The 14,251-nt window shown below is 34.8% G+C and overlaps 1 protein-coding gene across 1 annotated transcript in view; it reads left to right on the top strand.

Annotated features, from left to right (window-relative positions):
* The window catches only part of AGBL4 (ATP/GTP binding protein like 4), a 313,176-nt gene extending 299,133 nt beyond the window's left edge, over positions 1-14,043 (top strand). The window contains exons 3-4 of the mRNA XM_037745795.1: positions 11,478-11,602; positions 13,771-14,043. Of these exons, the coding sequence (XP_037601723.1) occupies positions 11,478-11,602; positions 13,771-13,824 (179 nt within the window). The 3' untranslated portion in view covers positions 13,825-14,043. The remainder of the gene's footprint in view (positions 1-11,477; positions 11,603-13,770) is intronic.
* Positions 14,044-14,251: the final 208 nt, after the last annotated feature.

The raw sequence follows: 14,251 nt of genomic DNA, 5'->3' as shown, positions 1-14,251 counted from the left end.
GCTGAATATACTTTGTTTCAGCCTCATCCTAGAGCCATCCACAGCCTACTACAGCCTAAAGCAGAGCTGCACAGCCCAGCATAGATCAGCCAAATCACAACCTGCAAACCTATGAGCTTGAGAATAAATACTTATTCTGATAAGCTTAAACACAGCATTATTTCACGATTAGTTTGCAGATACATATCCATTATATAGATTTGAAACAATCTGTAGCCAGAAAAGTTTTGAATATGAACTCAGCAAGCACTTAATAGCACTTGATAAGCTTAAAGTGCTCCGCCAAATGTTATGGGAATAGAAAAGAGTAATTCTGAGAGATACATATATTACATAGATGCATGTTTCTTGTAATGTAAGCATTTGCCTAGAGCCCTACATATGCGGGAGTTTCACACAATGAAGTCCATTATATTCTGAAAGGAGAAGGAAATGTCATTTTAGTTGGAAAATAATAAAAGCAAATTCTTTTATTCTCTCTTTCTTATCCCCCCTCTCCTATTCACTCCCCTCCCAATCCCTTTCCTTTTCTTCCATTCCTTTTTCTCCTTTCCTCATTTCTTCATTTCTTCCTTACATCCACTTGGGCTGCCATAACAAAACACCATGAACTGCATGCTTATACAAAAGAAATTTGTTTTCTCACATTTCTGGAGGTATGTCTTTGCAGAGTCCAAGATCAAAGTTCTGGCAGTGCTCAGTTTCTTGTGAGAGCTACCTATCTGACCTTCTTCTTGCCATGTCCTCACATGATTTTTCCTTGGGGTACAGAGAAGGAGAAAAAAAAGCTAGCTCTCTCTGCTGTCTCTTCTTATCATCTCTACTAAAAATACAAAAATTAGCTGGCATGGTGACGTAAGCCTGTAGTCCCAGTTACTCAGGAGGCTAAGCCAGGAGAATCGCTTGAACCTGGGAGACGGAGGTTGCAGTGAGCTGATATCATGCCACTGCATTCCAGCCTGGTGTCAGAGTGAGACTCTGTCTCAAAAAAAAAAAAAAAAAAAAAGAACACGAATTCTATTGGATCAGAGCCCCACCATTATAACCTCGTTTAACCGTAATTACCTCCTTATAGGTCCTGTCTCCAAGTACAGACATATTGGGGCTTAGAGTTTCAACATATGAATTCTGAGGGAATACAAACATTCAGTTCATGACAGCAATTAACAAGAGTGGCCTACTTTCATCCATAAACTGGATTAAGTTCTCTACTGTTTGCTTCTATGATACCAGAGGCATATATCTCCTTTATAACACTCATCACACTTGAAAAGTGATCCAGTTAATGTTAATCTTCTCTATGAGAGTGTAAAGCCTAAGAAAACGGACTATGACTGTCATGTTCACTGTTATAGCCACAATAATAATTATATGTTGACCTACAGTTTATAGTCAATAAATACTTGTGGAGGAAATATTTTATGAAATGTAGAGTTTGATTAATTTACTTTCCAAACAACAGCATTAAGAGGTTTCACATATAACTTTTACTACTTTCAGAAAGTGCTTGAACATTTCCATTAGATATAAAAACAAAGGAGAGTGTCCTGCACTGTTTGGGGTCCAGAGTGGGATTTTGTTCTTAAAGTATATCGTCCAATGCCCCTCTTTTCTTGGGCTACTTGCTGAGAGTACAATAATTTCAAAGAACAGTGGAAAATGAAATAATGCCTTATTATTTGTTGGGTAAGCAAATAAGAGACCTTTTACCCCTACTCATTCCTATTCTACCCTTACTCTACTGACTGATATAAACTATTGGATTTTTGAATATGAAGCTTAGGCATGGTAGCCTGATGGCTTATTCTGCTTCCTCTTCACTGAATTTCTTTGGTTTCCATGTATACAGAATATACCATATGCACATAATCCATTCAGTAAATGAAAGCCGAATTTCATGGAGGTTAAGTAATTTGCCCAAAGTTACATGGCTTGGTGAGTGGTAGAGCACAGCTTTGAAGCTATGTTTTTCTAACTCGTTGCTAGTGTCTTCAACCACTTTGCGATGTGATGGATATTATAATGAAATAATAAAGTAAGTGATAAGAGGAGATAATGGGAAAGATTAATTCTTCTGGAAAATAATCTTGGAAAAACTGGCAATTTGAGTAAGGCTCTGAAGGCTTTGATGAGCAGACATATCTTATGAGAGTGTTTCAAACTGTAGAAAAGCTTGAGCAAATGTGCCAAAATTATATATGTTTGTGAAAACAGTAAATAAAACTGTATAAAGAAATAGGAGATCTAATGGTAGATAAAGATATACCGATATCTAGAGGTCAAATTGTAGAGATTTTATGTAGTGGGCTGATTTTGCGTTTTATTCTTTAGGTAGCAGAAAAGGGATCAAAAGCTCATTGGAAGTTAGATGATAAGAGAATGGGAGGCTGGCTGGGATTAGAGTCAAGAGATATGAAGGCCATTCAGCAGTTTGTTTTTCTGACCTAAATAAATAAACTGAGGCAAAATTAATATAGAGAGCTTATTTGAGCCAAGGTTAAGGACTACAGCCTGGGGTAACAATGTTGAGTGATCTGGGAAAACAAAGGAGAGGCTCAAGATTTTTAAAGAAAGAAAGAACAAATTAGGAATAGGAGTGATTAGAAAAGTTATTTTTCAGGAATTATCACTGATTTCCAGAAATAACATTGATTAGTGATTGGCTGCACATTTTTGAAATCAGGATAAGAGTTATGTGCCCAGCGTATGGCGTTGTTAGGTTAATTTATAAGCTGTTGGTGGTGACACTCAGTCTAGAGTTCTCTTCAGAATGATTTCTTAGCTCAAGTTGGGGCATGAGACGTGACTACTGCCACATTTCAGCAGCTCTCTAGCCCTGATAATTTAAAGGGGCTCACATCCCTTAAATATAAAATTTTTTCTTTCTCAGTTACTATAGACTGAGTGAGAGAAGATTCACTGGAAAGGGAGAGAAATTAATGTGAGAATCTTTTCAGAGTTAGAATAGAAAGTTATCCTGTCATAGGCCCAAGGTCACAAAGGTAATCAATGATAGACATAGAGCTAAATCAAATCTTTTGACTGCCATTCAATCAATGTAAAATTAATAGTACATACATCCACTTAAAAACATGTACTAGAAAGCATCTTTAATCTTTGAAGAAGAATGATTTTGAAAATGTCACTCAACCTTCACATCCCTATTGCTAGTCATCATTGTATGACGAGATATAAAGCATTAATTATTCATCATGCATTTAATGTTTAATTGCTGGTAAATAGCTCTTAATATGTTTTAAAGAAATCACCTTATTTGTTTACTTGTAGAGTTAATTCTTGTACATCAAGGTTAAAATATGCAACTCTAAGAGTCAGACTAATCTCTCTCCATTTTTAATGCTAAAGAAGTCTGAAGGCTGGAAGCAAGGGCAGTTCCAGGTTTTATGTGGCTTGAAGTTTATATCATTTCAGAGAGTCCTCTATATAAAAAATAGTAAGAATGGCTAATATTAAAAAGTCAAAAAATAATAGATGCTAGTGAGGATTCATAGAAAAGAGAATGCTTATACACTGTTGGTGAAAAGGTAAATTACTATAATCTCTATGGAAAACAGTACAGAAATTTCTCAAAGGAATAAAAATAGAGCTACCACTCAATCCAGGAGTCTCATTCCTGAGTATCTGCCCAAATGAAAAGAAATAATCTCATCAAAAATAAACCTGTAGTTGTATGTTTATTGCAGCACAAAGGTAAGGGAATCAACCTAAGTGTCCATAGTGGATGACTGGAAAAAGAAAATGTGGTGTGTATGTATATGTGTGTGCATATATATGTGTGTGTGTGTGTGTGTGTGTGTGTGTGTGTGTGTATATATATATATACACACACACACATATGTACATATATAATATATATATTACTCAACTATATATATTATATATATATAACTATATATAATATATATATATATATTACTTAACTATAACAAATAAATCATGTCTTTGCAGCAACATTGATGGAACTGGAGGCCATTATCTTAAAGGAAATAACCCAGAAACAGAAAGTCAAACACTGCATGTTTTCATTTATAAGTAGGAGCTAAATAATGTGTATACATGGACATTCTCCAATGTCCAGGATAATAGACATTGGAGAATTGTAAGAGTGGGTACTTAGGAGTGGGGCAAGAGAAAATAAATCACTTAATCAGTACTGTTTACACTATTCAGCTGAGGGCTACAGTGAAAACCCAGACTTCACCACTATGCAATATATCCATGTTACAAAACTCCTCTTATACACCAAAATCTATTTTAAAATATCAGACACTCAAGTGGGAGTACCTGGATTCATATTCAGTTTCTGTGAATTACTTCCTTAGCTTTATGACCTTTAGTAAATTATTTAATCTCTCAATATTTCAGTTTCTATATAGTAAAATGAGATTGCTAACACAGTCTGTGTCTTGGAATTATCATGAAATAAATTAATTTGGCAAGTAGAAGAGTGTTTAGAAGAGTGCAGTTAGGAATGTTTGGCATACGGTAAATACTATGTAGTTATTGGTAGTTAAAATCCATTTAGAAGCAAAGCCAGGCACAGTGACACATGCCTGAATTCCCAGCTACTCTGTAGGCTGAGACAGGAGATCCCTTGAACTCAGGAGTTCCAGTCTAGCCTGAGCAATATACAAATACCCTATCTCTTAAAAAAGAAATGAGGAGACTTTTCTAAGCAGACATTTTACATTTTGTTCCTCCTTTGTTCAAGACTCAGTTTCCTTTTTAGCTTCTCCACAGAATTATTCTAAAAATGCAGTATATTTTTTTGCTTGAAAGTCTTTAATTAATCAACATATCATGCTTTTTTACAACAAAATCTGTTTATGTATGTGTGTGTGTATATATATATAGAGTATATATAAATATTACAAGAATTTTTTCTTAAAAGCTACTGATTAAAAAAATTTGCTTGGATTAACGTATTACAGCTTGTATTGGTATATAACTGATCATATAATGTAGGTATATTACTATTTTTGATACTATAAAATATTAAAAATAAAATAATCAACAATGAATCTGTCAATGACTTGGATAGAACTATCCATGTTAAAGCATTGCTAAATGAGACAAGGTGTTAACATAAGAAAAGGCGAAGTGGAAACTAATAGTAAAAATAAACTTTTGGGCCCCTGTAAGCATGGAGTTTACAAAAGGCACATTAGTTATTGTTAAGTGCAGTCTTTTGAAATGAAATCCGTAGGAAATTCTCACTGAGTTATCTAAATTGAATGAAAACATGTTAGGCTGAATAAAAGAACAGAGAAATAGGTGACAAACAATAATGAACAGCAGTAGGCTTATGTCCAATGAATTTACGATATCTTTTGGCAAAGAGAAAAATTGTTTCTCCTATGAGTCTGAATGAATCAAAAAAAAATAGAAACCATTAATTTACGTCCAATATACGTTCCTTTTACTTGAAGACATAACACTGATTGTTGGAGGCAACTATATATTACTTCTGAATATATGCTACTACTCATAGTTAATGTTATTGAATGTTTGTTCTGTGCTTAAGACAGTATTTTATATGCTTTCATGTCAAATTGTTTAATTCAACCCTAAGAAGAAGTTGCTGTCATTAGTCATCTTTTAAAGATGATGAAACTAAAGCACAAAGAAAGTAAGAAACATACTCAAAATAACCCAGATGGTAAGTGGTAGACTTGAGATTCAATCCAAGTGGTCTAACCCAAAGCCCATATTCCTTTTTTTTTTTTTTTTAGAAAAATGGTACATATTTAAGATATACAACATGCTGTTTTGATATACATATATATATAGTGAAATTGTTTCTATATATATTTATCTCACCATTACTTTTTTTTTGGTAACGGTGATCAGTCAGGCCATCACAAATGTAGAAATAGGACTTCAAAAACCAAAGTGAAGCCAGGTGCAGTGGTATGCCACTGTCGTTCCATCTACTCAGGAGCCTGAGGTGGGAGGATTGCTTGAATCCAGGAGCTTGAGGCCAGCCTGGGCAGTACAATGAAACCTCCACTTCTAAAATACAAACATATTTATTATCTCACCATTAATTTATTTCTGGTAGTAAGGGCTACTAAAATCTACTCTCTTCGCAAATTTTCAGTGTACAATACTATTAATTGTAGTCCTCATGTTGTACATTGTATCTCTAGAGTTATTCATCCTGCATAACTACAACTTTGTACACTTTTGATCTTTGTCTTCCTATTCTTCATTCCCTGCCCCACCCTCACCTCTGGTAACTGCCATTCTACTCTTTGTCACTGTGTACTCAACTTTTAAAAATAAGATTTCATATATAAGTGAGATCATGCAGGATTTTTCTTTTTTTGTCTAACTTATTTTACTTAACATAACCAAGGTGTCTGTTGATGGATGAATAGATAACAAAATTATAGGATATCATTCAGTGGAATATTATTCAGCCTTTAAAAGGAGATCTTACTCTTTGGGACAACATGGATGAACCAGAGCCCAGATTCCTAACCATCCTTAATATATTGCCTTAATATTGTTCCATTTTATTAACAATTCTTTCATGTTCAATTTAATATCTACCTGGTTTTGTATTATATGGCATACCCATAATTTACTATTTGATAGATACTCTTCTAGCTATTTATATAAATTCAGTCAATACTAACAATAACCCTGTGAAAAAGTACTATTATCATCCCATTATAATGAATAAATTGAGGCACATAAAAATGAATTAATTTTTCCAAAGAAACGTAGCTATTAAGTGATAGAGCCAGATTTACAGTTTATGCAGCCTGGCTTTACAGTACCTGTACATAACTACTATACTATGTGTAATGCTTGTTTCAAAAAATGCGTGTAAAACAGAAACACTAAATTTAAGATAGCTGTTACTTCTGGGACATTCCAAGGGAAGATGAGACAGTGGAGAAGTATAAGTATTTTTTTAAAATTATTAAAGTACTGTATAATTGAACAACATTAAATTGAAAATATTTAAAATGTAAAATTTGCTGCTTTTTGACATATACATACATTTATGAAACTGTCACCGTAATCAAGAGAGCAAACATATTTATCACCTGCAAAATTTCTCAGGCCCCTTCATAATATATCCTTCTTTCTACCCAGACAAACACTAATCATTGCTTTCTATCCATAAATATTAATTTGCATTTTCTTGAATAAATGGAATTAATTATGTACTCTGTTTTGTGTGGCCTTTTTATTTGGACATAATGATTTGAGATTGATCCATGTGGTATGTACTGATAATTCATTTCTTTTTATTGCTTAGTACTATTTTATTGTGTAAATATATGTTTATTCGTTCAACCTATTGAAAGGCATTTCGGTTGTTTCCAGTTTTCTGCTATTACAAATAAAGTTTCTATGAACATAAATTTAAAAGTCTTTGTGCAAACATAATTTTTAATTTATTTCTTGGTTAGATGTCTATGACCAGCTAGGTCATGTAGTTGCTGTATGTTTACCTTTATAAGAAATTATCAAAATGTTTTCCAAAGTAATCATCCTTTATATTTTCACTGGAAACGTATAAAAATTCTAGTTGCTTCACATCCTCATTATCAGTTGTTGGGGCCAGGTTTTCAATTGTTTATGTTTTTATTTTTTAGTTATTCTACGGGTATGCAGTAGTATTCTGTCGTGGTTTTAATATGTATTTTCCTGATGATAAGCAATGCTTAGTATCATTAGGGATACAAATTCTTTTTCTATGTAACAAATATCTTCTGTTAGTCAATGTCTTTCTTTGTCATTTCTTAATAGTGTCTTTCAGAGAACTAAAGAGCTAAAGTGATTTTTGGTGTCTCTTTATGAAATTCAGTTTATTAGTTTTTAAAAATATAGTTTATGCTTTTTATGTTCTATCTAAGAAATCTTTGCCTACTCAAGGGTCACAAAGAAATTTCTTTATATTTTCTTTTTTGAAATGTAATTTAAAAAAATATTTTTTTGTTATTATTTTTATTATTATTTTACTTTAAGTTCTAGGATACATATGCAGAACGTTTGTTACATAGGTATTCATGTGCCATGGTGGTTTGCTGCACCCATCAACCTGTCATCTACATAAGATATTTCTCCTAATGCTATCCCTCCCCTTGCTCCCCAAACCAAGAGGCCATGGTGTGTATGTTCCCTTCCCTGTGCCCATATGTTCTCATTATTCAACTCTCACTTATAAGTGAGAACATGTGATGTTTACTTTTCTGTTCCTGTGTTAGTTTCCTCAGAATGATAGTTTACAGTTTTATCCACGTCCCTACAAAGGACATGAACTCATTCTTTTTAATGGCTGCATAGTATCCCATGGTGTATATGTGCCACATTTTTTTAATCCAGTCTATCATTGATGGACATTTGGGTTGGTTCCAAGTCTTTGCTATTGTGAACAGTGCTGTAGTAAACATACGTGTGCATGTGTCTTTATAGTAGAATGATTTATAATCCTTTGGCTATATACCTAGTAATGGGACTGCTGGGTCAAATGGCATTTCTAATTCCAGATCCTTGAGGAATCACCACACTGTCTTGTACAGTGGTTGAACTAATTTACACTCCAACCAACAGTGTAAAAGCATTCCTATTTCTCCACATCCTCTCCAGTATCTGTTGTTTCCTGACTTATAATGATCACATTCTAACTGGCATGAGATGGTACCTCATTATGGTTTTGATTTGCATTTCTCTTTTTTTAAAAAATTATACTTTAAGTTCTGGGGTACAGGTACAGCTCATGTAGGATTGTTACATAGGTATACACGTGCCATGGTGATTTGCTGCATCCATCCCCCAGTCATCTACATTAGTATTTCTCCTAATGTTATCCCTCCCCAATCCCCCACTCCCTGCTATCTCTCCCCGATCACCCCACCCTGACAGGCCCCGGTGTTTGAAGTTCCTTTCTCTGTGTCCATGTGTTCTCATTGCTCAACACCCACTTATGAATAAGAACATGTGGTGTTTGGTTTTCTATTCTTGTGTCAGTTTGCTGAGAATGATGGTTTCCAGCTTTATCCATGTCCCTGCAAAGGACAGGAACTCATCCTTTTTTATGGCTGCACAGTATTCCATGGTGTATATGTGCCACATTTTCTTTATTCAGTCTATCCTTGATGGGCATTTGGGTTGGTTCCAAGTCTTTGCTATTGTGAACGGTGCCTCAGTAAACATATGTGTGCATGTGTCTTTATAGTAGAATGATTTATAATCCTTTGGGTATATACCCAGTAATGGGATTGCTGGGTCAAATGGTATTTCTAGTTCCAGATTCTTGACTTGACACACTGTCTTCCACAATGGTGGTTAATTAATTTACACTCCCACCAACAGTGTAAAATCCTCTCCAGCATCTGTTGTCTCCAAATTTTTTAATGATCGTCATTCTAACTGGCATGAGGTGGTATCTCAATGTGGTTTTGCTTTGCATTTCTGTAATGGCCAGTGATAATGAGCTTTTTTTCATATGTTTGTTGGATGCAGAGTGTCTTCTTTTGAGAAGTGTCTCTTCATATCCTTCGACCACTTTTTGTTGGGATTTTTTCATGTAAATTTGTTTTAGTTCTTTGTAGATTCTGGTTATTAACCTTTTGTCAGATGGGTAGATTGCAAAAAAGGTTTTTTCCATTCTCTTGGTTGCTGGTTTGCTCTAATGATAATTTCTTTTGCTGTGCAGAAGCTTTTAAGTTTAATTACATCCCATTTGTTTATTTTGGCTTTTGTTACCATTGTTGTTGGTTTTTTTAGTCATGAAGTCCTTGCCTATGCCTATGTTCTGAATGGTATTGTATAGGTTTTCTTCTAGGATTTTATGGTGTTAGGTCTTATGTTTAAATCTTTAATCCATCTGGAGTTAATTTTTGTATAAGGTGTAAGGAAGGGGTCCAATTTGGCTTTTGCATATGGCTAGCCAGTTTCCCAACGCCATTTATTAAATAGGGAATCCTTTCCTCATTGCTTTTGTCTGGTTTGTCAAAGATCAGATGGTTGTAGTTGTGTGGTGTTCTAAGGCCTCTGTTCTGTTCCATTTGTCTATATCCCTGTTTTGGTACCAGTACCATGCTGTTTTGAGTACAGTAGCCTTGTAATATAGTTTGAAGTCAGGTAGTGTGATGCCTCCAGCTTTGTTTTTTTGCTTAGGATTGGCTATATGGCTCTTTTTGTTTCCATATGAAGTTTAAGATTTTTTTTTCCAAATTCTATGAAGAAAGTCATTGGTAGCTTGATGGGGATAGCATTGAAGCTATAAATTACTTTGGACAGTATGGTCATTTTCACAACACTGAATCTTTCTAACCATGAGCATGGAATGTTTTTCCATCTGTTTGCATCCTCTCTTATTTCCTTGAGCAGTGGTTTGTAGTTCTCCTTGAAGAGACCCTTTACATCCTTTGTTAGTTGTATTCCTAGGTATTTTATTCTCTTTGTTGCAATTGTGAATGGGAGTTCACTCATGATTTGGCTCTCTGTTAGTCTGTTATTGGTGTATAGACATGCTTAAGATTTTTGCACATTGATTTTGTATCCTGAGACTTTATCAAAGTTGCTTATCAGCTTAAGGAGATTTTGGGCTGAGATGATAGGTTTTTCTAAATATACAATCATGTCATCTGCAAACAGGGACAATTTGACATCCTTTCTTCCGATTTGAATACTTTATTTCTTTCTCCTGCCTGATGGCACTAACCAGAATTTCCAATACTATGTTGAATAGGAGTGGTGAGACTCTGCTTTATTTAATCTCATTCTGCTGTTAACATTTTTGGTACTTCACTGCTTGCTAGAATATCAGTGAGAAAAATGAGAGACAATATAGAGAATGGAGATAACACCTAAGTTTATACATTTTTTTATATAGCTGTTAGTTCTCTTGATGGAGATAATGGAAATTAAGTTTTATTATTATATTTTTGTTATGTAGCAATTAGTTGTAATTTTTGTTTAAAACCTTACTGTACATATTCTTTAACATGTTCTGATAGAAGTTTAGAATACAAGAAGCTCAGTACAAACCATATATATCTGTTGTGAAAATGTAAACAAGATACAGTATGTTAGAGTCAGTTTGTATACAATAAAGCTTAAAGAAAATACATAAGTTATTATCATTCTCACTTTTCTAAGTAGGAAACTGAAGTTTGTGATTCTTCTCTTGGTTTATAGGGGCTTACCACAGATTCCATATAGTATCTTGCTCTGTCAAAGACACTTGTAGCACAAAAGGATCTGGGCCAGAAGGGCCTGACAGAGAAGCTTGTACCACAGCCTGGTCTAGCTGAAAAGTTCTTACACTGGACTGCATTCAGACTTGGCAGCCCTATGGATTGTGAACACTGAACCTTCAAGTATTCAATGTTGACAAATGCTACTATCAGAGAGTATAGTATTTAAATGTGTGTACCATTTAGCTGCATGAACTTCTATTAAAACACAGTTCTCTTAATTTTTATTACCAGGTAACCTGGGCCGGGTGGACCACGTCTCTGAGTTTGAGTATGATCTGTTTATTAGGCCGGACACCTGTAATCCACGCTTCCGAGTCTGGTTCAACTTTACTGTTGAAAATGTGAAAGAATCACAGGTAAGGGAAATAATGGATACCTTCAGAGTGGTTTTGGTAAGAATAATATGCTTTTTCTTCTTTTAGGAATATCAAAATAATGACTGTATTAATAATATATTCTTGTTTATCCATAGCAATGATACAGTTTTGGTTCAAGAGATACAGAGAAATAGGTACATTATGTTGACTTTTATTAACTGATGGTTATTAAATAATACAAATATTTCATCTGAGAATAAAGCGTTCCTTACTGATTGAAGCATTAGCATGGTATGTTAGAATTCTTTGAGGGACACAAGAAGGAAACACTGGAATAGACTTGCTATTATGTTTCCAAAGGATATTGTTCTTTATTGTCTCTTGTTTATAAAGATCTGTGAGAAACATTTCTCACAAGTCTCAGTTTCAGAAGAAAAGCTTTTCTTCTGTACAACAGGGTGTTTGTACCTTTAAACCAATGTGATTCTTATAACTGATCCGATTTTCCCTTTGCTTTGGCTGCTGGGAAACTCGGAACCGTATTTACAGCCCTCTCTAGTGATTCTGGAAAACATTTTTGCTGTGCTTTTGTGTACTGACTTTCCTTTTACAGATTGAATATTCCTTATCTTAAATGCTTGGGACCAGAAGTGTTTCCAATTTTTTTCAGATTTTGGAATATTTGCATATATAATACATACTGAGATATCTTGGGGAGGATATACAAGTCTGAACATGAAATTCATTTATATTTCATATATATCTTTATACACATAGTCCGGAAGTAATTTTATACAATATTTTAAATAATTTTGTTCATGAAAAACTATTATTTTCCATTTATGGCATCATTTCAGTGTCCAGGAAGTTTTGGATTTTGGAGTGTTTTAGATATTTGGTTTTCAGATTAGGGATGCTCAACTTGCATTTTGAATGTATTCATCTGCTTTTAACCAAAATTTCTTCAGCTACGTTTTTTTAATAGTTCACATTTTTAATAATACTTTCAAATCCTATTTTTTATGAGAGAGAGTATTGATGAAAATAAAGAAAACTAAAAACATGTGCTTTGAATAAACATTAATAAAACCCAAATCGTAAGATATCAGTTATTATTCTGTTACATTGAGACAACTGGTCACGAAGACTGCACAAACATTGTACACATAGTGAAATAATGATTGTTTTAAGCAGGTGGAAGCATAGTCCTGAGATCCAACATCTACCTTCTTTCTTAATGTTGTCTTTTGCTAGTATATTTGGGAGAAAGCAGGGAGTTTAGCTTCTCCTGAGTCAATTCATTCTGCTTGCTCTTTCCCCTGGTTGTTTGCTTCTCATCATTTTATCTCAGCTGCTACTTGACTTGTGTGTCAGACAGTGGTCAGTGTCTAGAATTTAGGGACTCTGGGCCTTCTTCTATACAATATTATTCCTGACATACTAGTTTCAGCAAAAAAGGGGGTGCAAATACAGCCACTTTACTTTGCTACTGATAGTCTTAATTTTGTACAACACCATGGACAGAAGACTGAGTGTATGTAATGTTTACTGAAGTTTAGGAGCTAACAGGAGGGAATCTAGGGAAACAGCACTGAACATTATTTACTAAATCTGACTTGTCTCAGAATTTTAGGACAAGGGGAGAAAAAAAGAGTTACACCACACAGAGAGCCTCTTACGGACAAACTTTAGTTCCTAGCTTTGCTTCTTGGCTTTATTTACTCTCCTGTGACAGAGTTCCCTTTTCAGTTTTTCTCAGTAACAGTAGGCATTCTCTTTCTCCTGATCTTAGGAAAACCCTCACTTTACCTACAGAGGTTCACCTGATTCTAGGATTGTCCTACTTGTTCCACCAAGACAATCAATAATCCTTAAAGTATATTTCCAAAGTCTGTGTTACTGAATCTAGAGAGCGCAATCCACAATAGGAGACTTTAGTCACATGTATTAGACTGAGTCTTTCACTCCAAATTTGGGAACCCTAGGAGGTTTTCTTAATTACCTCTCTCGGTCTTTTGTTCAGGTTCCTGACTCTTATCAGTAACTTATGGTTGTCACATACACATACCTCTGGAAAACAAGCAATAATTCTGAAGCAGTGTAGTCAATTCATATGAAGGAAGGAAAATATTTTCTTAAAAGCAGCATAATCTGCCATGATTTCTAAATTCGTAAAGGGAATTTTTTTTTTCCTCTTTTTTGCACAGCATTGGTACATCCCTCAGCTTGCCTGCTGGATCCAGGAACCCACTAACTCCTAAGAAGTAGGGCCGATTACTTTTCAAACAAGAGAATCATCTATCCTCATTATGTTCTTGCTATTAATAGAGACTTAGCAGAAGCTCTGAAATTATACTGTTTTTTTAACTTTGGGTCACATTAAATTCCTGTCACAGTTTTTCTTTCAGTTTAGTATCTATAAAGATTATCTTTATGGCCGGGCACGGTGGCTCATGCCTGTAATCCCAGCACTTTGGGAGGCCGAGGCGGATGGATCGCGAGGTCAAGAGATCAAGACCATCCTGGTCAACATGGTAAAACCCCGTCTCTACTAAAAATACAAAAAATTAGCTGGGCATGGTGGTGCGCGCCTGTAATCCCAGCTACTCAGGAGGCTGAGACAGGAGAATTGCTTGAACCCAGGAGGCGGAGGTTGCGGTGAGCCGAGATTGCACCATTGCACTCCAG

Source organism: Cebus imitator, unplaced genomic scaffold (genome assembly GCF_001604975.1).
Source record: "Cebus imitator isolate Cc_AM_T3 unplaced genomic scaffold, Cebus_imitator-1.0 Scaffold214, whole genome shotgun sequence".
In the NCBI taxonomy this organism is placed as follows: domain Eukaryota; kingdom Metazoa; phylum Chordata; class Mammalia; order Primates; family Cebidae; genus Cebus; species Cebus imitator.
The sequence above is the reverse complement of the archived record's forward strand: the minus strand, read 5'-3'. Positions and strand labels throughout refer to the sequence as shown.